We start from the raw sequence: 25,247 nt of genomic DNA, 5'->3' as shown, positions 1-25,247 counted from the left end.
CAGAGCAAGCTTTTTTGAAAGTAAAAGGAAAGTAGCAAGACTCTCAGAAGAGAGGGTCCCTAATAAGAGACCAGTGGAGTCCTCTAGGAGGATGGTTTTGATAGTATGGGGCTCTTGCTGTGTCTCCTCCCATATGCTTGTCTGATGGTATACAAATGAGCCACTCCAGCTCTTTTCATTGGTTAAATGGGCTCCCAGGGCATTATGGGAAGAAGTGTTTGTGTGGGACCGGAACAAGAAGCACCAGGATGGGCCGCAGGTGGGAAGGTCCTGGTTATCTTGGGATTTGTCTCAGTGTTGGGAAACTTGACAAGGGGAGATAGAGTCACAGCTTCCTCAGGTGAGACGGAAGGAGCTCTCTGTGCCAGCAGACAGGAGATAGGAATGACTAAAAATGGAAGAGGAGATCAGGAGGATCCACAGGGCCAGGCCAGCAATGAAGAGAGGAAGCAGCCCGGGGAGCCATTGTTATCTTTACCTGCAGAAAGAAAAGAGGTAGAGTCGGGAAGATGGAACAATTAGACAGAGTCTTTGCCCCTGGCACGATGAAGTTAATAAGGAAGTCAATAAGGAAGACCGGAAGGACTTTCGGTGCTAAATGACATTGAAATCCTGCCAGAGGGCGAAGAGCAGGATTTGTGCATTCAGGCCTCATGACATTTGCTGTACTCTAGGGCTTCCCTTGGCAGCTGCAAAGATATAACAGCTTGTTCTCGCTGAGCTTCCTTTTGGCCCAGGTGTGCTTGAAGGAGGCCAGTGAACTCTTTGGACAGGGCACAAAAGCAAGTAGGCCCAGGAGGCAGGTTGAGCTGTGGGGAGGACTGGAGTTGTTCAGGAATCCTTGCCTAGGTGGGAGGCTGCAGCCCCAGCTGCTCCTGGAGAATGGATAGGGCCTTGAGGGTAAGGGAAGGGTAGAGTAGCTTTGGAATGGCCTGGGGCTGGTTTATGTCTGTGTCCCCCTGCTCTGATTAATGCCATTAGTAAGGCATTCCAGGCTTCACTTTCCAGGAGCAGTTTGGTGTTCACATCTGCTTTATTTCACATCAGAAATATTGTTAACTGAAGAAGGAAACACATTCCCTTGGCCAGTTACCCATTTGTATAATCTGCGTAATAGGAATTATATTTGCTAATGTCTTGTTAATGGACACACAGAGTAAACGTGTGTTCTGATGTCCCTCCACCCCACAACTGAATTGCATTTGGAGTGGGCCGTAGAGTGGACCGTTCAGAAAATGAATGAACTATTCTCAACTGGCAGTGCCATCAGCCCCCTACCAGGGCTGCAGGGTGCCCAGATTAGGGTGCCTTTCATGTTTCTTAGGAAGTATCCTGTAACCTACAAGGCCCTGAGGCCTTGAGATGAGCCGAGAGGCTGGCTGTTGTGAAGGACACAGGACTGACCTTCAGATGGCATGTGATTTTTAAGAGATTCCATAACTTTGAGTTTGGCTTACTTTTCCTGAAAACTTAGCCATCCCCGGGTGTGTTTGAGGTCCCAGTATCTGTTAGTTTTGGAGTTTAGTCCTTCCTCCAGCTTCTTCTACAGAGCTATAGTGAGCCAGTAGCAGCAGGGTTGCAGCTGATTTTAAAAAAAAAAATTATTCTTGTTGTTAACCCATTCACCTCTGGCTTAGAAGGCGTGAGAAGGACAAGACAGACCTGGAACGGAACAGAACTGGCTTAGTATTACAGATGGAAAATATTTTTTCCTGGTAACCAATTCAGATGAATTGGAATAGAAACAAAAGGTCAGTCAGAGAAAGAGAGGAGATGAGATTTCTTTCTCCCCTTGATTGGAGTAATGGGAAGAGCGAAGGTTAGACAGTACGAATGGAGGTAGTCCCTGTATTTTCCTTGAAGATGCTGAGGACTGTTGCTTGCTTTTTTTTTTCCCCTTTATTCACAAGGAATAACCTAAATTTGAAGCACTGTAATGTAAATGTACAATATAATTACATTTTATATCTGAAGGGAAGAAATGAAGGATACAAAAATGAATTAGATCCATCTAGCTCTTGACTTATTTAAGAATTCAGTGGAATTACAAAAGACACAATGATCAGATAGTGCTAGAAAATGGTGACAGGAAGTCCCCACAGAGAGTAACTGACCTTGTATGAACACAGTTGTCTTATGGGAAGTTTGTAGAATACTGGCAGGATGATGGTCTGTAGAATATTTGATTTTGCTTTTAGCAGGACTGTTGAAATTTAGAATACTTATTCCTTTATTGAAGAATCTGAAGCTTTTCACCAGTCAGACGTGCTTACTTGGGGAGCAAGGCCTATGTCTTTTGCTTGGGAATTATTGGAATTAGGATTCAATGGCTTGGGTACTCCTGAGCCTTTCAGTACTGACTTTCTGCGGCCAACCTATTGCAAGGAAGAAACAGTTTTCTTGTTTCTGTTGCAACATAAAAAAAGCATGATTAGAAGTGAGTGATAGGTTCTTTTGAAAGTTTTCTTCTGGCTTGATAACTTTTTGTGTCTGCCAAGAAAAATGAATTATCTTTCTGTAATTTTCAGAGGTTTTGGTAGGAAAGGGAATATTTTGTCTGTTTGATAGGGAATAAATCAATCATTTTGCAGCTCTCACCTCTTTTTATTTCCTCCTTTTATTTTTATTTTTGTGCTGGTCTTGGGGCTTGAACTCAGGTCCTGGGCACTGTCCCTGAGCTTCTTTGCTCAAGGCAAGCACTTCTCCATTTGAGCTATAGCTCTGCTTCCAGCTTTTTGGTAGCTCATTGGAGGTCAGAGCCTCAACTTTGGACCTCCATCCTCAGATCTCAGCTTGACCTCAGTAGCTAGGATTATAGTCATGAGCCACTGGCCCTGGCTTCCATGTCCTCCTTGCATTGGGCCTCACATTTTCTCCTTAGAATTTTCAGAATGAAAGGGACCTTGGCTGAAAGGACATTATACATTAAGCACAAATGCTATTAGGGAATTATAGTTATTTATATAGGGTTCAGTTTAAATTAGATGACCATTGGTACCTTTGTAGGAAGATATATTTTGTAGTTTATAAATGAAATGAAATGTAGTTTATAAGTGAAAATCCTTGGATTTTCTGTTTGAAAATCCAAGTGTTGGGGAAGGGAAGCTGAAATGAGATTTCTTTATTTACACTATCAATTAAAAGACAGATTTATCACTACAATATTTTTAGGCAAATGAGTCTATTTTAAGATGGTATTACTTAGGAATTGGGGTAGAAAATGAAGGAAATCTTCAGCCATAAGTGTCCTCTTTGTATTCATTATGACTGGGAAATAGAGTAGGAGGAAAGCTTTCCCCCCTCTCCAAGTAGAACATTTGTGCTTGCCTTCTACTGTGTGAAGAGAAAATTAATAGAACAATGTGAAAAACATTTCTAGAAACCCAAAAAGAAGTATGGAGTTACAGAGAGCGGTTTTTATTACGTTAATCATACAACCCAGAGAGGCGGGTCCACTTACTCAGCCATCTCAGGTTTCTGGTGATGGGCAGAGCCAGCTACTGCCTTAAAGTGTCTTTCTACCTGGGCTTCCTTCCATGTGTGTTGTGTGTGCGTACACGCGTGTGTCTGTATATTTTGTGTTCTTTGAGTCAGGGTATTGACTCTTGGTCCTCTTGTTTCAGCTTCCCAAGTGCCTGGATTATAGGCATATTCCACTAATACTTGGGCTAGTTTATACTAACATCCTTTTTTTTTTTTTTTTTCTTTTTCTTTTTTTGGTCCTGGTGAAGGAACTCAAGCCTCCAGCCTGCTAGGCAGATGCTCTACTACTTGAGTCTCTCCATAGTCTAGTAATTCATCAGCAATGTGTACCATTCATTGGTTCACTGTGGGCTCACCTGTCTTCTTCGCTCTGAGAGAAGAGGATCAATCTTCTTGACCCCTAGGGGATTTGCAGGTGGCATGGGTTTCTCTGGAGCTTCCCAGACCTTCCTGCTGGTTGAGCTGGCCAGATAGCAGAGGATGTGGGAGGCATGGGGACAAGCTAGCCCTCACTGGAGGACCTAGTCATACTGCTGCCTCTCTGTGTGTGTGTGTGTGTGTGTGTGTGTGTGTGTGTGTGTGTGTGTGTGTGTGTGTGTGTGTGTATCAGGAGAAAGTAATAGGGCTCAGGGTTTGATTGTGCAAGTGTCATAGGAGTACTTGCCAGGTGCACTGCTGAGCGGAACTGACAACTACCCAAGTTTTGTTTCATGTGGTAACTTTTACTATATCTCTTGGTTGTATGTCCTGGGCCTACTGCCCAGTGAGTATGAATTATCTATGAATTATCATTTTGCTCTGAACGGACTGTCCTGTGGAATGAACAGTGTGAAACTGTGTGATGTCTTTGGCATACTACATCCTATAGAGATCTTTAGTGGCACAAATCCTTCTGGCTAGAGGGACTTAGGCAGGGCTCAGTTACTACTGGGGACTACAGGAGCCTGAGTCCCAGCTTCAGGTAAGTGGTAGCACTGAATAAAGACCTACCTTTCAGACTCTTTCAACCTTGGTGATTTTGGGGAGAGATTGGTCAGGATTCTGAATCATTTATTTATTTTTGCCAGTAAGGAAGTTTGAACTCAGTGCCTTGTGTTCACTTGGCTTGCTTGTTTGCCTGGTGCTCTTATCATTTGGGCTAGGCCTTGAGCCCTGCTTTTTGCTGGTTATTTTGCATTTTGGAGATGCTCCTCTAGACCTCAGTCTTCTGAGTATCTAGTATTACAGGCATGGGCACCAGTGTTTGGCAAGGTCCTGTATCTAAGTTTCTAAAAAATAGTGATATATAATCTAGGGGTCAAGATAGATGGACCACAGGACACTTTGAAAATATAGTTTGATTTGGTATATTCAGTTCACAATAGCAAAGTGATTATTTTAAGATATAAGATTTTTTTTTGTAAATTTTCAATTTTGCAATGGGTGAATTTCCCCAGGCTGACCTTGAATTCTCCTCCTTGCCTTTGCCTTCCTAGTTCTAGGCTTACAGGCACAAACTACCACTCCTGGCTCCAGGATTTCTGTCTTCCTTCCTTCCTTCCTTCCTTCCTTCCTTCCTTCCTTCCTTCCTTCCTTCCTTCCTTCCTTCCTTCCTTCCTACCCTCCCTCCCTCCCTCCCTCCCCCTCTCTCTTTCTCTCTCTCTCTTCCTCCTCCCCCTATCTTTTGCTTGCTCTCTCATTCCTTTTTTTGTTGTTGTTCTGGTACCTATTCTCTCTTCCTTTCCCTCCTTCCCTTCCCCCTTCCCCTTCCTCTCTCCCTTCCCCTCCCTTCCTCTCCCCTCCCCCTCCCCTCCCTTTCTGTTTTGGTGTCAGTATTGGGGCTTGAACTCAGGACTTGACATTCTCACTTAGCATTTTGCTCAAGGCCAGCACTCTTCCATTTTCCATACCTTGGCCTTTGGCTTTTTTGTTGGTTAATTAAAGGTCCAGAGTCTCATGGATTTGTCTGCTCGGGCTGACTTTGAACTTTTATTCTTATTCAGCCTCCTGAGTACCTAGCATTACAGGCATGAGCCACCTGTGCCTGGCCATAATTTATTCTTTGTTGTTTTTGTGGTGCCTGTCCTGGGGCTTGAATGAAGGGCCTGGGCACTGCCCCTCTTTGAGCTTTTATTGCTTTGTGTGGTGCTTTACCACTTGAGCTACAGCTCTACTTCAGGCTTTTTGGTAGTTTATTGGAGATAAGAGTCTCATGGAGTTTTCTGCCCAAGCTGACTTTGGGCTTTGATCTTTAGATCTCAGCCTCCTGAGTAGCTAGGGTTATAGGTGTGAGTCACTGGTGCTGGGTCAGGATTTAAAAGGAGAATTCTTAACATGGACACATTATCTCACAGATGGATTTTTAATTCCCCAGAGTTTGCAGTTTTGCCTAATTCAATTTTAAAAAGAATCATTATCACAGTTCCTCCTGGTTATGATTTCTCCTGGATATTTTCACATCAGTATCACTTAGGAAATTTCCATGTTTTATTTCCTGTGTGCCTTTTATGTTGAAGGTGACTTTATGCTGGGGATATTGTTGTTGTCTGGTTGTGCAAATAGAGAAGAGTGACCGCAGTAGTGTTCTTTAAGCAAAGTACCAAGCACACAGACTTCTCCAGTGTGGTGTAATTGAGACATATACAAGTGGTAGGTGATTTATACTTGAATGCCTGCTTAACTTAAATGTTTCTTTCATTTGCCATGGTAGATTTTCCCTGTGAGAGTCTTAGAAGTATTTAGAAATGTCTCCAGAGTGAGTTGATATGCTGAGGGTCTTAGCAGCCATTGATGCATTTTTTAAAAATATTTTTTTTATTGAGATTGATTACATAAATTTCACAGTTTCACAGACAGTGATAATTAAAGTCAGAAACACATTTTAACCTCCACAAGGCAAATTATCCACAAGATCATTATCATGATCTATAATGTTTGTGAATTCTATGAGCTTTGACAATACCAGTATTTCTTCCACATCGGGTGATACGTACATTTCTTTCCTTTTGCTTAGTGTAAGCTGTTCCCTTTTCCCCTTTTATTCCCTCCCTCCACTGATGCATTTTATATGAGTTTTCATAGGGATATATATTCTCATCTGTAGAGGTTCTACCTTGACCCCGTGTTGTTGCCTTCATAAGGAATGTCTGATCTTTTATAGATTGTACAAGAAAGAAGGTCATTGGCTACTCCAATTAAATGTGTTAGACCACTTCTCAGGGACCACTAACACAAGTTTAAAGGAGGAACAACAGTAAATACTGAAGTGTAGAGTCTAGGAATATATGCCTACCAATCAGATAGTCTGTCAGCTGCAGTCTTTCCATTGTTGATTGCTTGATTCTTTTGTCTCTTTCCTCCTCCCCCACTCTCTCCTCCTTTCCCTGCCTTTTTTTTTTTTTTTTTTTTTTTTTTTTTTGAGTCCGGTCGTGGGGCCTGAACTCTGGGCCTGGGCGCTGTCCCTCAGCTCTTCAGCTCAAGGCTAGCGCTCTACCACTTGAGCCACAGTGCCACTTCTGGCTTTTTTCTTTTTGCTTATGTGGTGCTGAGGAATTGAACTCAGGGCCTCAGGCATGCAAGGCAAGCGCTCTACCACTGAGCCACCTTCCCAGCCCCCCCACCCCCCTTTTTAAAATGTCAGTCATGGGGCTTGAACTCTGGGCATAGGCACTGTTCCTCAGCTCTTCAGCTCAAGGCTAGCACTCTACCACTTGAGCCACAGCGCCACTTCCAGCTTTTTCTGCTTAGTGGTCTGAGGAATTGAACCCAGGGCCTCATGCATGCAAGGCAAACACTCTGCCACTGAGCCACCTTCCCAGCCCCTTTCCTTGCTTTTCATTCTCCTTTGTTCTTTCTTCTGTCCTTACCCCAAATACTTTTCCTCCTAGATGCTTGCTCTACTGCCAAAGCAAAGACTGTCCAAGGAGATTTCCTGTGGTTCTGAGTGCTAGTAAGTGACAGAGCTGAGCCCCTGTTCAGCTATAAATCTAGCCTCTAACCTTGTGGCTTGTTAATTATATCACCTGTCCTTAGGCAGGTGATAGGCCAGTAGGTAAGAAGAGACAAGGACACTCATTAGAGGACAGGTCTAAGATGGGGCATTGTGGAGACTGTTCAATTAGCCTCCAAAGGTGGGGTAAAAGGCTCCCTTTTAGTGACCCCAACACTCTGTATATTTATGTGTTTCATCTTTGGAAATGCTCTCCACTCTCCCATGGAGAGGATCTCTTATAACCTAAAAGGAAAATTAGATTTAAATAAAAATGGATAGAATCAACTCACGTTTTTTGTTTTTGTTTTTGACATGCTCCATTTCCTTTTTTACTTACAAATAAAAGTTTCTTTCCTTTTTTTGGGGGGGGGGGGTTGGTCCTGGGTGCTGTCCCTGAGCTTCTTTTGCTCAAGGCTAGAACTCTACCACTTGAGCCATTGTGCCACTTTTGTTTTTTTTTCTGAGTAGTTTATTGGCGATAAGGGTCTCATGGACTTTCCTGTCTGGGCTGGCTTTGAACCATGGTCCTCAGATTGCAGCCTCCTGAGTAGCTAGGATCATAGTGGTGCGACACCAGTGCCTGGCAAGAAAAGTTTCTTTTAAAATATAACTTAAGGGTTCCTCCACCAGCGGGGTCTGTCTGACTCTCTGGGTTTCATCTCTTGACATACTCCTTCATGGACAGCTTAGGGGTGCTTGGGGGAACTTTGGGGTCTTAAAAAATATCTCCCAATTGGACTTATGTCTATCTGGTGGCAGGTTTGTATGCCCATTTCTTCTGTGGGTGAATATTAACATCTATAATACCCTTACAATCTCTTTCTTTTAATTTACTATCCCAAATAGTATGATGACTATGGTAATGATGTTTTGCAAATGGAATTAAATGCTACCAAGATCAAAATATGTTTGGAAGCCAGGTAGAGTGGCTAATACCTTTAATCCCAGCCAAGAGGGAGAGGTAAGGAAATGTAGGTCTTAGGAGGATTGTAGACTAAGGCTGGCCCACAGTATCTGAAAAAGAAAAAAAGCCAAAAAAGAGGTTGGGGGGCTGGAGGTATTTGGCTCTAGTGGTAGAGTGCTTGCATAGCAAGTCGGAAACCCTGAGTTCAGACCCCATTATCATACTCCCAGCCCTGAGAGAACAAATTTAGGGATTGAAAAACAGTTTGGAGACAAAGCTTTGTATGAAAACAGTGTGAAAATGACGCTTTCTCGTTTCTGCACTAAAACCTGCTTTTCTGTGCTATCACAGCTTCAACCAACTTCATTCTTAGGTGCACTGGTGATGCTATACGACATTTTGGAAAGGTTCCTTTTGAAACTGAATGATGGGGGTTTTGTGCGGTCTGTGGATGCCACTTTGACTCAGGTTTCCATGGTTTCCCTAAGTGCTATTACCGAGTTGAGTTGCTCTTTCTTGGTGCTCGTCACTGTGTTGTAGAAACTGTCTGGTGAGATTTTTGCCTCATCGTCACAAATGTTCATCGCTGATGGATTTCTTTCCCATTCCTTTAACAGAACATCTGATCAAATTCATGACCATGGGGGATATGAAGACCCCAGACTTCGATGATCTCCTGGCAGCATTTGACATCCCAGATATGGTCGATCCCAAAGCAGCTATTGAATCCGGCCACGATGACCACGAAAGCCACATCAAGCAGAATGCTCACGTGGACGACGACTCGCATACCCCATCGTCCTCCGACGTGGGTGTCAGCGTGATTGTGAAGAATGTGCGGAACATCGATTCCTCCGAGGGTGCGGAGAAGGAAGGCCACAATCCCACAGGCAATGGCTTACACAACGGGTTTCTCACAGCGTCCTCTCTGGATGGTTACAGTAAAGATGGAGCCAAGTCCTTGAAAGGAGACGCACCTACCTCAGAGGTGACTCTCAAAGACTCGGCATTCAGCCAGTTCAGCCCTATCTCCAGTGCTGAAGAGTTTGATGACGATGAGAAAATCGAGGTGGACGACCCCTCGGACAAGGAGGAGGTGCGCTCCGGTTTCAGATCGAATGTCTTGACGGGGTCTGTTTCTCAGCAGGACTGTGATAAACTAAAGGCACTCGGAGGAGAAAACTCAGGCAAAACTGGAATGGCTACGCCCGGCAGTCTAGATAAAAACAAAGTCAAGAGAGAAACAGAAAGCAATTCCATAAGTCTGAGTGTTTATGAATCGTTTAAAGTCAGAAAGCTGGAGGATAAGTTGAAGGAGAACTCTGAGAAGGTGCTCGAAAATAGGGTCCTTGATGGGAAGCTGAGCTTGGAGAAGAACGATATCAGCCTTGCTGGGCTTGCACCATCCAAGACCAAGGCGGCCTCCAAGCTCTCGTCCTGTATAGCCGCCATTGCGGCCCTGAGCGCCAAAAAGGCGGCTTCTGACTCATGCAAAGAGCCTGTGGCCAACTCCAGGGAAGCATCTCCCTTACCGAAAGAAGAAAATGACAGTCCGAGACCTGCCGACAAGTCTCCCGAATCCCAGAGCCTCATCGATGGCCCCAAGAAAGCCTCCCTCAAGCCATCGGATAGTCCCAGGAGCATCTCGAGTGAGAACAGCAGCAAAGGGTCCCCGGCGTCTCCTGCAGGCCCCACACCGGCCATCCCCAAGGTCCGCATCAAGACCATCAAGACATCTTCCGGGGAGATCAAGAGAACGGTGACGCGGGTTCTGCCGGAAGTGGACCTTGACTCGGGGAAGAAGCCTTCTGAGCAGACGGCGTCTGTGATGGCTTCTGTGACATCCCTTCTGTCATCTCCAGCCTCGGCCACTGTCCTCTCCTCTCCCACCAGGGCGCCTCTCCAGGCAGTTTCCTCTGCCGAGCTGACCCCCAAGCAGGTCACCATCAAGCCCGTGGCCACCGCGTTCCTCCCCGTGTCCGCCGTGAAGACAGCAGGGTCCCAAGTCATCAATCTGAAGCTGGCAAACAACACGACGGTGAAAGCCACGGTCATCTCTGCTGCCTCTGTCCAGAGTGCTAGCAGCGCCATCATTAAAGCTGCCAACGCCATTCAGCAGCAAACCGTTGTGGTGCCAGCCTCCAGCCTGGCGAACGCCAAACTCGTGCCAAAGACTGTGCACCTTGCCAACCTTAACCTTCTGCCTCAGGGTGCCCAGGCCACCTCTGAACTCCGCCAAGTGCTAACCAAACCTCAGCAACAAATAAAGCAGGCAATAATCAATGCAGCGGCCTCGCAGCCACCCAAAAAGGTGTCTCGTGTCCAGGTGGTGTCCTCCTTGCAGAGTTCGGTGGTGGAAGCTTTCAACAAGGTGCTGAGCAGTGTCAACCCAGTCCCAGTTTACATCCCAAACCTCAGTCCTCCTGCCAACGCGGGCATCACGATCCCCACACGCGGGTACAAGTGCTTGGAGTGCGGGGACTCCTTCGCGCTGGAGAAGAGTCTGACCCAGCACTACGACCGGCGCAGCGTGCGCATCGAAGTCACCTGCAACCACTGTACCAAGAACCTCGTTTTTTATAACAAATGCAGCCTCCTTTCCCACGCCCGGGGCCATAAGGAGAAAGGAGTGGTAATGCAGTGCTCCCACTTAATTCTCAAGCCAGTCCCAGCAGATCAGATGATAGTTTCTCCGTCTAGCAATACTTCTGCTTCCTCTCCCACTCTGCAGAGCTCTGTGGGAGCCGGCACACACACTGTCACCAAAATCCAGTCTGGCATCACGGGGACGGTCATATCGGCTCCCTCCAGCACACCCATCTCCCCAGCTATGCCCCTAGACGAAGACCCCTCCAAACTCTGTAGACACAGTCTCAAATGTTTGGAGTGTAACGAAGTCTTCCAGGACGAGACATCGCTGGCCACACATTTCCAGCAGGCTGCAGATACGAGTGGACAAGTAGAGTATCATTTACATTTTGGTGTTTCGGTGATGAGTCTGTAGCCATGAGTGCTCAGTAGGATGCCTTGTTTTTTGGGGTGGAGGAGCGTGTGCGCGTATGTATGCTAGCAAGGCACGGGAGGGAGAAAGAGAGGATTGTTTTCATAGAGCAGAAGCAGTGCTGAAACATGAAGATACAAAGTCTATACACTGGTTTGGGTTGTGGTACTTCAGGTAGTTGTTTGGTTATCGGAATATATGTTGATAGTCCGAGGTTTAGCTATCAAATTAGTGTCACCCCACTGTCAGGTTACCGGGCCTTATCTCCTTAGTTATTAGCGACGATTTTGGCATTTTTAGAAGTACTTCCTGTGGTTACTTATAGTACTGAAATGTCTTTTCTGAACACATCTGATGGGTGCCAACTTTTCTAGCATGTCTGCTTAAGACAGTGGTTCAGCAGCATATTCAGTGGATTTAAGCTACGGACGACAAACCAGCACTTCTTACATAAAGCTGCTTTTGCAGCTCTTTTGTGTTTTTGCAGGTTGGTGCGTGTGAAAGGCATTTCACAATAGGCATCAGGCCTGGATCCCCGTTGTCTCCAGTACTCCATGAGGCAACTAGATAACATGCTTGACAAATATGCTTATTATTTGGAAGTAACTGGACTTGCTGAATCAAATAATTTCCAGTCAGGGAAACCATAGGACATGCAGTCTGGATCGGAACCCGTGTGCTGTTCGGAGCGGGAGGGAAACTAGTGTGCACTTATGTTCACTGCTACTCAGACTTCTCTTTATGAAGAACCAGTGGGTTTTTTCCCTACTGTTTGTTAATTAGGAGATTTGTGCTGTGGTCAGAAGTATTTCACTGTCTTGGTAATTCAAGACAGTGATCCCTTTGAGTATGAGGAAGAAAAGATCAACATGACTTCACTTTATATTCTGGATTTTCAGTGTAGTGGCTGTGGAAGTGAGAGTTCTGACTAGCTTCTGGCAGGCTTGGTGTTTCTCCTGTCATTGGTTCCCACAGTAGATGTTTCAGGACGAGAACAGCAGTGAGCTCAAAGGGGAAGCAATGGCTGTGGCTCTTGGCTCGTGTCCTAGTGACGATGCCCAGGGTCTCTCCATCCTGCTGTTCCCTTTTCTTGCCACCTCTTCATCAAAAGGGTGGAAGTTCTTTCCATCTTAAAAGAATGCAGTAAAAGGGGGGAAAAAAAGGCATCTCTTTAGTTGTTTATCCTGTCTTCTCCTGCTGTGCCAGGACTCCATGGCCTCTGGCCTGGCCCAGGAGGGTTGGCATGGAGGTCCTTGGTTGGAACTGCCTTCCAATGTTCTTCTTTAGGACACTGCTTTCTCCAGAAACATGCAAGACAGTGGGCAAAGGGTTAAGAGTCTCGCTGCTCTCTGTGTTCCACCAGGTTTGGTTCTGGATTACTTTTGAAGGCTCAACAGCCACGCCAGGCTCAGACAAGGATGAAGTCTCTAACTGAGAGAAGAAGAATGTCCCTCACTGTGTGTGGTTGGTTCACCATCACTCTTTTATTTTGCTGGGACGAGTAAAATGTGCAACGCCACGTGGAGTCCTTAAGTATAGCAGGCTGTACTTACGGTCAGATGTACATGTACTCCCTAGTCTCTTGCCTACCTAAGTTGTACACTCAGCACCTCTCAGAGAAGATTTATATCTAGTAAGCATCAGCCGACTGGTCAGCCAGGTGCTATGGGGCTGGCGACATGAGCATAAGTCCATATTATGCTTTCCTCACATAGCACTCGTGGTCAGGAGACCCTGTATGCATTTCCTGGTCTGTGCGGACTCAGCCTTTAGTTCTCACCTGGATGGAGGCAGGAAGTCTGGGTTCTAACTGAGCCCCAGGCCGTGGCAGCCCTGTGTGAAATGGCTGTTTTTCCACTTGCATCTGAAGCACCTCCTCTCTTTCCCTGCTCCAAGAGGTCTGTAGAGTACCGGTACCACAGTCTCCTATTGCACTTGAACTGGGGTTCCTTCTACATCACTATCACAGCTGAAATATTGGTAATCGGGGTGGCAGGAAGTGGGGCAGCAATAAGAAAGAAGAGAACAATCATTCCATCTTTCTACTTACCAGTCACATGACCCTTGCCCAGTTTATAATTGTAACCTTAAACTCAGTTGAGGGAAAAAAAAAAACAACTTTGCCTGTGTGAATGGGACTGAAACTTTGTGATTTTTTTTTCCCCCTACAAAATCTAGAAGATGAACTAGTGGCTCCGCTAGGACCAGAGACTTTGCTGACTTTACCGAACCTCTTCTTTCCTCTGTTGTCTACTGTGTTTCTAGGTTTAGAACTTCCCTTTACATCCCCTGTCCCCTAACCTCTGTGTTCTAGTAACTCATTGGTGAATTGGGAAACAAGGACTTCCCACTGTTGAGTAATGGCTTCCCCTGTAGGTAGGCTTACACCCTAACCTGTCTTTTCCCTGCCAGTTCCCCATAGAGGCAAAGCCTCTGGCCTGCAGTATTGGTGGTCTTGAGTTATGCCTGGGCTCTGCACAGCTGCCTGGTTTATATCTGCACTCTTGTCAGTCCTGAGATGGGCCTAGGGTGTACACGCTGCCTGGTCTGCAGAAGCTTCCCCACGAGCCCTTGCTGCCAGCGTTAGGTTCTATAGGAAGTCCACTGGTCCTGGCTAGATCTGCAGACCACTGCCCGTCAGGCATTGCCTTTCAGCTCTGGTTAGCCAGGCCTGGGGAAGGGGACCACTGCTGGCAGCTGGCCTTGTTCTTCCTTCTTTCCCTTTTAGTTTGAGGTAATGGTAGACTCATAGCAGTAACAGGGGTCCTAGGCACCCATCATCCAGTTCTCCCTAAGGATCACAGCTGACAAACGCCAATCAGTATCATAACCAGGATGCTAACATCAATACAGTCAAGAAAGAGAAAAATCGTATGATATGAAGCTACTGTTACTGCCCATTCCACTGTAAGCCCTGGTAACCACTACCTGCATTTCTGTCATTTTGAGAGTGTTACCTGCCTGGAACTATACTGTGTGCATAGTCATTAGGACTGTGTTTTTTTTTTTTTTTTCATTCACCATGATTCCCTGGAGAGTCTTCTAGGTTTTTCCCTGTGTGAATATAGATGCTTCTCTGCTCATGACAATGGTACTATCTTCTTCATAAGCCCTTTGTAGGTTCAAAGTATTCTGTGAGCCAAAAATGCATTGTATGTTCCTACCCTGCCACATACCCTAGCTTAGCAACACAATATGCTGTAGAGTATCAGTTGTTTCTCCAGTGGTGGCTCACTGGCTGTGGCTGCCTAGCATTGCGAGAGAATGGAAGACTGTATTGCTAGCCTGGGAAAAGATCAAGATCCAACACTCCAAGTGTAGTTCTATTCTGAGCATAATTCTATTGAAAGTGTATCACTTTTACACATTGAAAAGTGATAAGTTAAACGATTACAAGTTGGGCCTTCTGTATCTTATTCCTTTTTATTACACAGTGATATTCGAGTCTGTTGTTACACCGTAGTTTTCTTTAATCATTTGTGGTGGGACTTGTGCTTCATTCCTAGTTTGGGGCTGTTAAGAATATAGCTCCCATGAACACTGGTGTACACGTTTTTGTGTGAACAGGGTTTTTACTTCTGTGGTATAGTAACCAGGAGCTTGCCTAATTGCTGGTTTTTATGTGAGTTGCATGTTTCGACTCTTAAACTGTTCTAAAGTAGCTATCCCCAGGAACCATCAAGTTTCTCTGTAGACTTGCCAAAATTGGCTGGTGGTACTGTTTTTTTATTCCTTGCTTATTCTGGGCCTTGTGATATTGCTTGGCCTTTTTGCTCATGGCTGCTGCTCTACCACTTGAGCCTTGCCTTCAGTTCCAGCTTTTTGCTGGAGTTAAGAGTCTTGGACTTTACTGCCCAGGCTGGCTTCTAATCTCTTCATTTAATTGTGTCCACCTACTCTGATAGGTGTATTATTTCATTGTGTTTTCCTGTTGGTTGATTATGTTAAACATATTTTTACAGATTTGCTATGTGTGTATATATATATATATGTGAATGTGTGTGTATATGTATATGTATATGTGTGTGTGTGTGTATATATATATATATATATATATATATATTTATTTGGGAAATACCTTTTTATATCATTAGTCTATTTTCCAGTTAGTTTAGTTGTTGTTGTTTTTCTATTGAGGTTTAAAAGTTACTGATAAAAATCTAACAAGAGTCCTTTGCAGGGTATGTGTTTGTTTGCAAGTCTTTGCTTTCAGTCTGCAGCTTGTCTTTTCATACCCTCAGTAGGCCTTTGGCCTGTTAATGAGGTTCAGTTTATCAGTTTTATCCCTTGTTTATTCCTTGTGCTTTTTGCTTTGCTTAGCACTAGATTTTTGAAAATTTACTTTTTTTTTCTAGAGGGTTTTTAGTTTTGAGTTCCACATTTAAATCTGTGATACATTTCAAGATACTTTCTGTGTAAGACATGAGGCTTAGGTTGGGTTTATTGTTTTGGTCCATGTATATTGAAAAGTTGGTCTCTCTCCAGTGAATTGCTTATGTGCCAGGTGAACATATTTGTATGGTGCTTCTTCATTCTAGTCCGTTTCTCTCTGTCTGTCCTTAGATCAATATCACCACCCAGTCTTGAGTACCTAACTACATTATCTTCAAGTCCAAGGCACTTTCTTCTTTTTCAGAATTTAAGTTTTGCCTTTTCTAGTTCTTTTGTCTTTCCATATAAATTTTAAAACAATCTTGTCCATATCTGCAAAAAAATCTTCCTAATATTTTGACAAAAATTGCACTAAGCTCAAATGTCAGTTCTACAGAGAATAGACACCTGTACTGTGTTGAGTCCATGAATATAGGCTCTCTCTCCTTTGATTTCTTCCATAGTTTTCTTGTACATGTTTGCTTTTTAATTTTTTTTTGGTTCTATGGATTGAACCCAGGGCACCATGAAAGCTAGACATCCACTCTACTACTGTGCTATACCTAGTCCCAATGTTTTATTTATTTATTTATTTTTTGTCAGTCATGGGGCTTGAACTCTGGGCCTGGGCGCTGTCCCTCAGCTCTTCAGCTCAAGGCGAGCGCTCTACCACTTGAGCTATAGTGCCACTTCCAGTTTTCTAGTGGTTTATTGGAGATAAGAGTCTCATGTTCTTTCCTGCCCAGGCTGGCTTTGAACCTCGATCCTCAGATCTCAGCCTCCTGAATAACTAGGATTACAGGCGTGAGCCACCGGCGCCTGGCTCCAATGTTTTTTCTTTAAGCAACTATAAAACAGTATACTTTTAGCATCTATGTATTTATTGGTAATATATAAAAATACAATTTATTTTTGCATATTCATTTTTGTATCTTATGACTCTGTTGAGCTCATTTATTGGTTTTAGAGTTTTTTGGGGAGTAACTTGTGTTGGTTTTTCAGATACTGGAATGGTTCTATATCCCTGGAAGTACTTGGTAAGGCTGCCTAATTCCTGTCTGTTTTATAAACATACTTGGTAATCTTTTGTTGTCATTTCATTTATTTTATATCTGTGGTTATGTAGATTCCCTTCCCCCCATCCTTTTCTAGTGTTGGGTAGTTTACTACAAGCTATCGAATGAACCAAGAAGTGCCCCGTTAGGTGTTTTGTGGATGAATATGTTATAATTGGTATTAGGCATTTATTAAATGTTGTAGAATTCTCCAGCAAAACCACCTGGGCCTGGAGATTTCTCTGGGTCATTTCTTTATGCCTGCTCCTCACCGCCCCTGACTCCAGCTGTGCAGGTGCTGGGACCCTTCACTGAAGTCCGGGAGGGCTGGGAGTCTGGCATGGCGTGGTGGGGCCGCAGCGTGTCCTATGGGGTTTGGCTGGAGTGGAGCAGTGATTGTCTAAACATTTTCTCCTTCCCTCGGCTGCCACTTTCCGCTCCTTTGGCAACAGAAAACAGGGTTTTGTTCCACAGAGAACAGGGGGTTTTGTCTCTTTGTGTTGGTATCACTGTTGCCGGCTTTTTCAACTTCAGCACGGGATATGTGAGGCCAGGGGAAATAAATGTCCAGCCCTCCAGCCTCCGTTCTTCCATCCTGAAGTCCCTGACTGGTCTGCCCTCTTGCTCCCCTTTCCGAGTCCTTCTGTGGCTGTTTAATGCCCCAGCTTTCTACTTGCCCTCCATGGGAAGGGTAGGAAAAGCACTTTTGTTTCCTAGAAGTCAAAGTTGTACTTCATTTTCTTCTCTACCTCTGTTGTCATCATCCTCTTCCTCTCTTTCCCTTTTTTAAAGTTGTTTTGTTTTTTTGAGAGAGAGAGGGGTGTGTGTGTGTGTGTGTGTGTGTGTGTGTGTGTGTGTGTGTGTGTGTGTGTAGATGAGTTCTTGAACTTACTCAGGGTTAATACTATACTAGAGTGTGTGTGTGTGTGTGTGTGTGTGTGTGTGTGTGTGTGTGTGTGTGTGTGTGTGTGTGTGTGTGTGTGTGTGTGTGTGTGTGTGTGTGTGTGTGTGTGTGTGTGTAGGTAGGTAGGTAGATGAGTTCTTGAACTCTGGGCCTGAGTGTTCTAGCTTTTTGGTGATTAATTGGAGATGAGAGTCTTTTCTACCAGGCCAGCTTCAAATCTTGATCCTCCCATCTCATCCTCCCAAGTAGCTCAGATTACTGGTGTGAGCCACTGACACTCTGCAATTTTTTTTATTTTTGAGTATACTCAGGCCTCTATCTCCGGCACTGGGATTACAGGTATATGCTACCATACCCGGCTGTCTGCCACTCCCTTTTTCTAAAGTTTGGATGTAGCCCTCGTGTCAGGCTCTGCCTGAGACTTGCAGACAGTGCTTTGCACTATGGGAATTTGGGAATCAGACCTCCTGTTATTTGACATTATGAGGTTTCTCACTGAATCACAGTTCTCTGTCCCATCTTCAAAGCAATTAGGAAGGAAAATCTCACATCCGGTATACCTGCTCAAGCCCTTGGCCTTGCTCCCAAGAACAGCCTTTTCTGGATTTAGCTCAGTCCGACCTCGACAGCTCACTTTGCCACTGAACCTCACCCTAGCCTGCTCCCCTTTTTTCTTCTCTGTTTTCCTTTGCCTCCTGTGCTCTCAGCATAGGCCTTTTTGTCCCCCTTGCTTGTGCAAACCAAGACTCTCCTGGACATGTCTGGTTCTGCTGACTGCATCTCCATCCATCTGCCAGCCCCCTGCACGCAGGTATGCAGTCTTCTGAGGCTGTGCCAGGCTGTCAACACCCAGGGAAAGGCTTTGCTTCCTGCTGTCTGTCCAGTAGGCGCCCCTCCTTCCTCCTCCCCTCCAGTGGATATGTGAGAGCAACTATCGACCTGGCGCTGCCGAGCCGTTGCCCTTTGTTAGCACTGGCCCAGCCACGCCCTGCCCGCTGCGGCTCTCTGGCTGTCTAGGAAGGAATTCGGGCTTTAGCTTGAGCCTTCTTTGTTTCTTAAGCTTGGGGATTTTATCGCACTCAGGAAGGTGATAAATTCCAGAGCTCAACTCTTGCTTTGGGGGCAGCTCTGCTCACCCCCTACCTAAGTATAGGTACCCCACTGAGAAGGTCTAAAGTGAGGGAAGAGAGCAGGGGGCATGGAATCAAGCAGTGCAACGCCAATGGAGCTTATTGGGAATTGGCAGCCACACCCACACATCTGCCTTCGTTGGAGGCTTCTGGTTTGAACTGTGTTTCATAACCCTGGCTGTGGGGAGAAAGGCAGTGGGCAGAGGCCAGGGATGCAGGCCTTCTCTCCATGAAGTATTTAAGAGTGGATGGCTGTCAGTTTAATAATTGATACTCGAAATGTATTGGAATGTCTTTGCTTCACTCTTGGTAAAACTGTGACTAAATTTAGCCAAGTACAGTCTGGCAGTGCATACATACTGGAACCTTTAATTGCTAAAATGTGTTTTCTATAGAATCTGAGTCAGCCCTTAAAAAAAAAAAATCAGAGAATGTGGTAGATAGATCCTTTGCTCTGCTTGTGTTTTGCAGTCGGAAAAACAATGTCCAGTTAGTGGCAGAAGCATGTTCAAAGCAAGGTTTCTTTAATGCTGGCTCATGACCTTTTCTTTTCATCATTCCTTTGGCTAGAGAAACAGAGTTTTACAGGGACAGAGACCTCAATGATCAGAAGAATGGACTCTTAGGATTAGATCCATTTTGGCTTCAAGAGTACAGTTAGAGGAGATAGATTTGAGCTGCTCCTCAAATGCTGATTCATTTCAGATTCTGGAACTTACCATAGCACACCAATATATCAAATGCTATTGAGAGTTAATTCTGACTGCTAGGTATACTCTGCTACAAGTGTTTTCTGCTGTCTCTGAGGCCTTCTTCCCTTCCTCAGACGTCATTGTTTAGGGCTGGGAAGGTGGCTTAGTGGTAGAGTGCTTGCCTAGCATGAATGAAGCCTGGGTTCAACTCCTCAGTACTACATACACAGAAAAGGCCAGAAGTGGCGCTGTGGCTCAAGTGGTAGAGTGCTAGCCTTGAGCAAAAGAAGCTCAGGGACAGTGCCCAGGCCCCGAGTTTGAGCCCCAGGACTGCCTGTCTTGGTTTGGGACCCTGCTCTCCCAAGTGCTAGATGTTTCTGTTGTTCAGACTAGCTCATATTTTAGTGTTATCAACCTTTAGTATATGTATATTCTCCAGTGATAATCACCTAAGTAGATTATACATGTCCATCTTGTAGCCTTCTGTAAATTTGGTCATTTAATTGTCAGCCCTTGTTGAGGCTTTTGACTGCACATGCTTTGAGAACAAAACTGCCACCAACTAGCTTTGGGAACAAAGGGATTTTGTAGCCAGTTCCTCTGTAATGCCTTGTGTTATTCCCATGCAAGTGTGAACTGAAATGGAATATTTTCTCTGTGTTCTTTTTGTGAAACTGGATGGATTGGAAGGCTAGGAAACATATCTCTATGATGACCATTGTTTTGTTAATTGTACTGTGAGCAGAGCTTAGGAAGCCGCTGTTAATGAGGCGGCAGTAATTTATTTAGCCTCTGGTTGACTGTGAAGCTGGTGGTGTTTTGACCTCTAGATTTAGTGTTCTGAGCTGTCACAGGCTTTGGGTCTATTTGTATAAATGCATGCTTCACTTACCTCTCCAGCCTCTCTCACCCATCGCCTTTAATTTTCCCAGGCTATTTTTCCTCTCTAAATTATGAATGGAAATGCAATTGTTTTGCTTGTTACTCAGATACCTTCTCACTTAGGGGAAGGGCAGTAAGCCCCATGTCCTCTGAGTCCTGAATGCTAGCCCTGGCATTTGTGAGCTCGTGATTGATTTCAGTGGCAGGATGGGGTGGAAAGGCTCAAGATGAATTTTGTAGCATGGAATGGGATTACTGCTTCGGTTTTCTTTCCCTGTACCTTTCTAATAGTACCCGACTCTATTAAAAACATTTACTTTAAAAAGGAATTATCTCTTGAGCAAATGAAACTTCTCCGGAGTAGAAATTAGTTGTTTATTACCTAAGGATGAAAAACATTTTTGTTGACATAAGTAAAATATCCAGAGACACACAAAACCACTGGAATTCGTTTTATCAGGTTTTCTTCTGTTCAAAAGGCAGGTGATCAAACAAGACTGCTTCCTTACTAAATAACTTCAGCTTGTGTGATGGGGAGTTAGGTTTTTCATATATATTTTAAAATGCGTTAATATTGATCCATCAGACAGATTATTCAAGCAGCTATTAATGTTGCTATGAAAATTTTATTGGTATGATTCATTTGGTTGAATTTTTTTTATTAAACAAAAGTATTTTCAGTAACATAAAGAAGGGAATTTGGTGCTGGTGGTGGCTTCTACTGGTAATCCTAGCTTCTCAAGAGGCTCAGATCTGAGGATCTCAGTTAGAAGCCAGCCAGGGCAGGAAAGTCTGTGAAACTTACCTTGAGTTAACCACCAAATAGGGTAACCTGAAGTGGAAGTATGACTCAAGTGGGAGACTACTGGCCCTGAGTGAAAAGCCTCTCAGGGACAGTATTCAGGCACCAGACTCAAGCAGTACGGCCATCCAGGATTAAGGGGGGAAAGGTAATAAATTAATAAGTAAAGAAAAGGAAGTTACAGTCAGATTCTTTAGACTACAAGGAAATCTTTGTCCTCTGTCACTTTGCTAAAATATATCCCCTAGATCTAGAATAGAAATCTCTGTCATGAAATTCAAAGCATCCCAGAAAAGCTATTGGAGAACACTGCTGTACTGTGGGAAAGCAGAGCACTTGGATGCAATGACATCTCTGTACCAGGTAGACAGGTAGATTGGCTCAGTCAGTGATTAAGTCAGTGATGTCATATGAGTTTAAAACAATTGTACCATGCAGACACCAAGAGGAGAATGTCTACAACCAAAAATAGCATACTTTTTGTCAAAATGAAACAGGCTAGCTGTGGAAACAGGTAAACCATGAGAGAAAAGTAGGATCAGGTGCAGTATGAGCACAAGATCATGAGTGTGTCTCTATAAACTGAAGGTCAGGGCACAGCAGCATGATCTCCAGGAGCCAGCTTCCCCCAGTGCACTGCTTTTTTTTTTTAAATCTGAGTTTGGTCCTTACAGTCTCTCACCTTTTCCCTTGTGTCTCCCACAAGTGGGGCCTCTGAGCTGGTGAAGGTGCATTTGTGCTTCTTCCTGTGGTCAGCGCAAAGGGGGACATCGGATGATGTGGTGACCATAAGCTTAAGTAACTAACTCATTGCCCATTTTAGGTGCGTTAGGAAGAGTAACCTACAGTATGGAAAGATTCTTTTTAACTTTTAGGTAAACACATACCTTATCCCTCTCAGATTTTCGTTTTTTATTTTGTGCTATTATAAAAGTAGTATGATCACATTACTTTAGATAACAGAGACGCTAGCGGGGGAGATGAGGACAAGATTCTAATGTTAACCTGTCCTCCTTGGCATTCGGTATACTTTCGGTATAGTTTTCAACCCTGTATATTTTGTTCTTGGTTCCTCGTGACATCCCCTCTCCCTCAGGAGAGGGCTCAGAACTGAATCTTAGTAGCTGTGGGGCCTTGGATAAGTGTCTTAAGTTTACTAAGCCCGATTTCCTCATCTGTAAAATGGAGGTATTGTGGACTTCATAGATGAAAAAATAAATGAGATAACGTATTTAAATTTCCTTTTATTGTTAACGTAACTGATTCCCTATTTGGCTCATGGTGAAATGGGCCCAATCCATATTTACATTTTACATGTACACGCACATTGTGAACATATGTATATATGCATCTATGTAGATGTATATATGTGTATAGATATATAGTCTTTTTTTGTTGTTGCTTACTTTAATTTGAAAGTATGAATTTTTATCCCAAATAAGTGCTAGGCCTAAGATGTCTGCAGAAGTCCAGACATCATAATTCACTGCCTGGAAGGAAGGAATAATGGTGTCAAGGTAGATAGATAACATTAATTCAAAGAAGCAGATGATGGCCAGTAATAATGTCGATACCTACAGATACCAACGGGATCCTATAATTAATGAATTTGTCCATTGGGTTTCCTTAAGGCTTATTTTAACCTTTGACGTGTGCTATCAGAAAAGGAATGCTATTTTTAAAAAAATATGCTTAATCTCATCAAAGCTGCCTGTAATGTTATTTTGTGATTATAATAAATATTTTATGGGATAAAATTTGTATTTTAGTCCTTTCAGGAGAAAACCAAGAAAGAATTTTCAAGTGAGTTTTCTATTTTTCTTAGTCTAAGGTCCTCTAAAGTTTAAAGATCAATTTTTGGGGGCTTGAGTTAAAATAAATATGAAGAATAAGATATAAAGGCGCATTCTTGATTTAAAATAAATATGAAGAATAAGATATAAAGGCGCATTCTTGATTTAAAATAAATATGAAGAATAAGATATAAAGGCGCATTTTAATCTATATTTGAGGCTTTCTTGTGTGTTTTGGAGGTCCTTGTTTTTGCATGAATATCTGAAAATCATTTTATACGCTATGCTAGTAGAAAGAAGTCCTCAGTTTATATTACTTTGAGTACTTTTGGGTTTGTGTTTAAAAAAATATATATTACGTCTAGATTTTTATAAAGCGGTGAAAAGTAGCATTCTGGGTAGTTAATAATATAGACACATTTCCAAAGATGGTTTCAGTCATTAAACACAAAAACATGAAATCAGCCTTTAAGCTCTGTAACATGGTAACTTAACCTATTTGAGTTTGAGCTTATTGGTTTTAATTATAAATCATATTATGGCCACTTAATTTAAAGGCCTGTTTAAGTGCAAAAATCAAGTGGCCATTTACATAATGGAATTGATTGGCAGAGAAAGAAAGAAACTAGACTAGCCTCCAGTTAATTTTTATTATTTTGAAGAAAGTTGATGAACTATGAAACTGTTAATACTGTCAAAATTCACATGCCTATGGACTTGTTAATATAAAATAAACTTGGTTTGCTAACATAATTTGCAAGAATGCAACTTCGAATACTTTTTTGCACTAAATAAAATGTGAGGTAATGAAGCTGGAACCATTTAAAGCTGAAGTTCCCAAGAGTTCTTATTTTGGAGATGAATGATTACCCAGCACTGATCATTTTATTTTACACAGTTAAGAGTTTTCCTTTGAACATGTAATTTTCAAGTTTGCTTTTTCCCCGTGGGCTTAGAATCAATGACAGTAGTATTCAAAATGACAAGACGCATAATTACTGTGAGGTTTAACTAAGGTTCTTTACGTGTTAGAAACTACTTAGCAGGACCAACCCTGTTTCCCCCTTTGGTTTATTTAGAAGACTTGCACTATCTGCCAGATGCTGCTTCCTAACCAGTGCAGTTATGCTTCACACCAGAGAATCCATCAGCACAAATCTCCCTTCTCCTGCCCTGAGTGTGGGGCCATCTGCAGGTCGGTGCACTTCCAGACCCACGTCACCAAGAACTGTCTGCACTACACACGGAGAGTTGGTTTTCGGTTAGTATCGTTCACTTAACGTGCAAGTACAGCTCGGTCGCTAATAACCACACTGCCAGTTGAGAGGTCTGTGCACATAGCATTCAGGGGCAGATGGTGAGGCCTTCATGAACAGATCCTCTGGGAACCCAGTTCCTTCATAGTACAGTTTACCTCTAGATCCTTTTCATGCCACATTGGCCTTGCTGGACAACACATGGGGGGAGTGGGCCCGTCCTTTTAGATGAGTGTGTGTGCATGGAGGTTGGCTTTGAATGACCCACAGAACCTTTTCTTTTCGGACCTTTTTTCTGTTGTCACACTCCTTACCTTTTATCCCCTGTAAGAATACCATGCATTCCTTCACCTCTTAATACTTCCCCTCTGCTGAGGAAAACAGAAATGGTAAGACGAGTAGTTGTTTTATCCACATGAAGAGGATCACATGCACATCCTTTCCTAGCATCACCCATTTTGGAAGAATTTCCACTCCAATTAACCTTCCCCACCTCCTCCTATACCTGCTTCTGGGTTTCTCCCGGAAGCTTTACCTCGGCTCTTTACTGCCCCCCCTCCCCCTGAAGATTCACAGATGTGTATTTGCAACATCTGGCAGATTTAATGGTAGTTTAGCTAGTGTTGTACTGGAACTTTATTCACCATTTTATGACCTTCTGGGCTCAGTTTCTCTGCCATTTGTATTTTGCCCTGATGAAAATCCTTCACAAGAACAGGTCATCGGAAACACCGTGCTTTTGTTCACAGAGGTATTACCGAATCGTTTGTGTATCTGAACCATTGTTGGGTTACCTGGTAACTTTCCTATGAGGCTGTGAGTCCATAGTATTTCTTTTAGTTGTGATTTAGTTATGTTTGATGAAAATAAAACCCAGTCGGCATGAATTGATCATTTCATTGCAGTTTAAGTGATGAGACCTTTGAGTGCTGGTTGGTGGCTCTGCCCACTTTTCCTAGCACTAAAAAAATAAGAAACTGACTTCCCATTTTTATCTCCTGCCT

The 25,247-nt window shown here is 43.6% G+C and overlaps 1 protein-coding gene across 13 annotated transcripts in view; it reads left to right on the top strand.

Annotated features, from left to right (window-relative positions):
• The window catches only part of Znf532 (zinc finger protein 532), a 105,907-nt gene that overhangs the window by 41,107 nt on the left and 39,553 nt on the right, over positions 1–25,247 (top strand). For 10 of the 13 annotated variants that reach the window (XM_070029036.1, XM_070029033.1, XM_070029035.1 and 7 more), the window contains 2 exons: positions 8,975–11,316; positions 24,067–24,248. In XM_070029036.1, the coding sequence (XP_069885137.1) occupies positions 8,992–11,316; positions 24,067–24,248 (2,507 nt within the window). In that variant the 5' untranslated portion in view covers positions 8,975–8,991. The remainder of the gene's footprint in view (positions 1–8,974; positions 11,317–24,066; positions 24,249–25,247) is intronic. The other 3 variants (XM_070029041.1, XM_070029040.1, XM_070029038.1) reach the window with 1 other exon arrangement.

The sequence above is a fragment of the Dipodomys merriami genome, unplaced genomic scaffold (genome assembly GCF_024711535.1).
Source record: "Dipodomys merriami isolate MVZ:Mamm:240054 unplaced genomic scaffold, mDipMer1.0.p SCAF_2, whole genome shotgun sequence".
Lineage (NCBI taxonomy): Eukaryota > Metazoa > Chordata > Mammalia > Rodentia > Heteromyidae > Dipodomys > Dipodomys merriami.
This window is presented reverse-complemented; position numbering and strand designations above follow the sequence as displayed.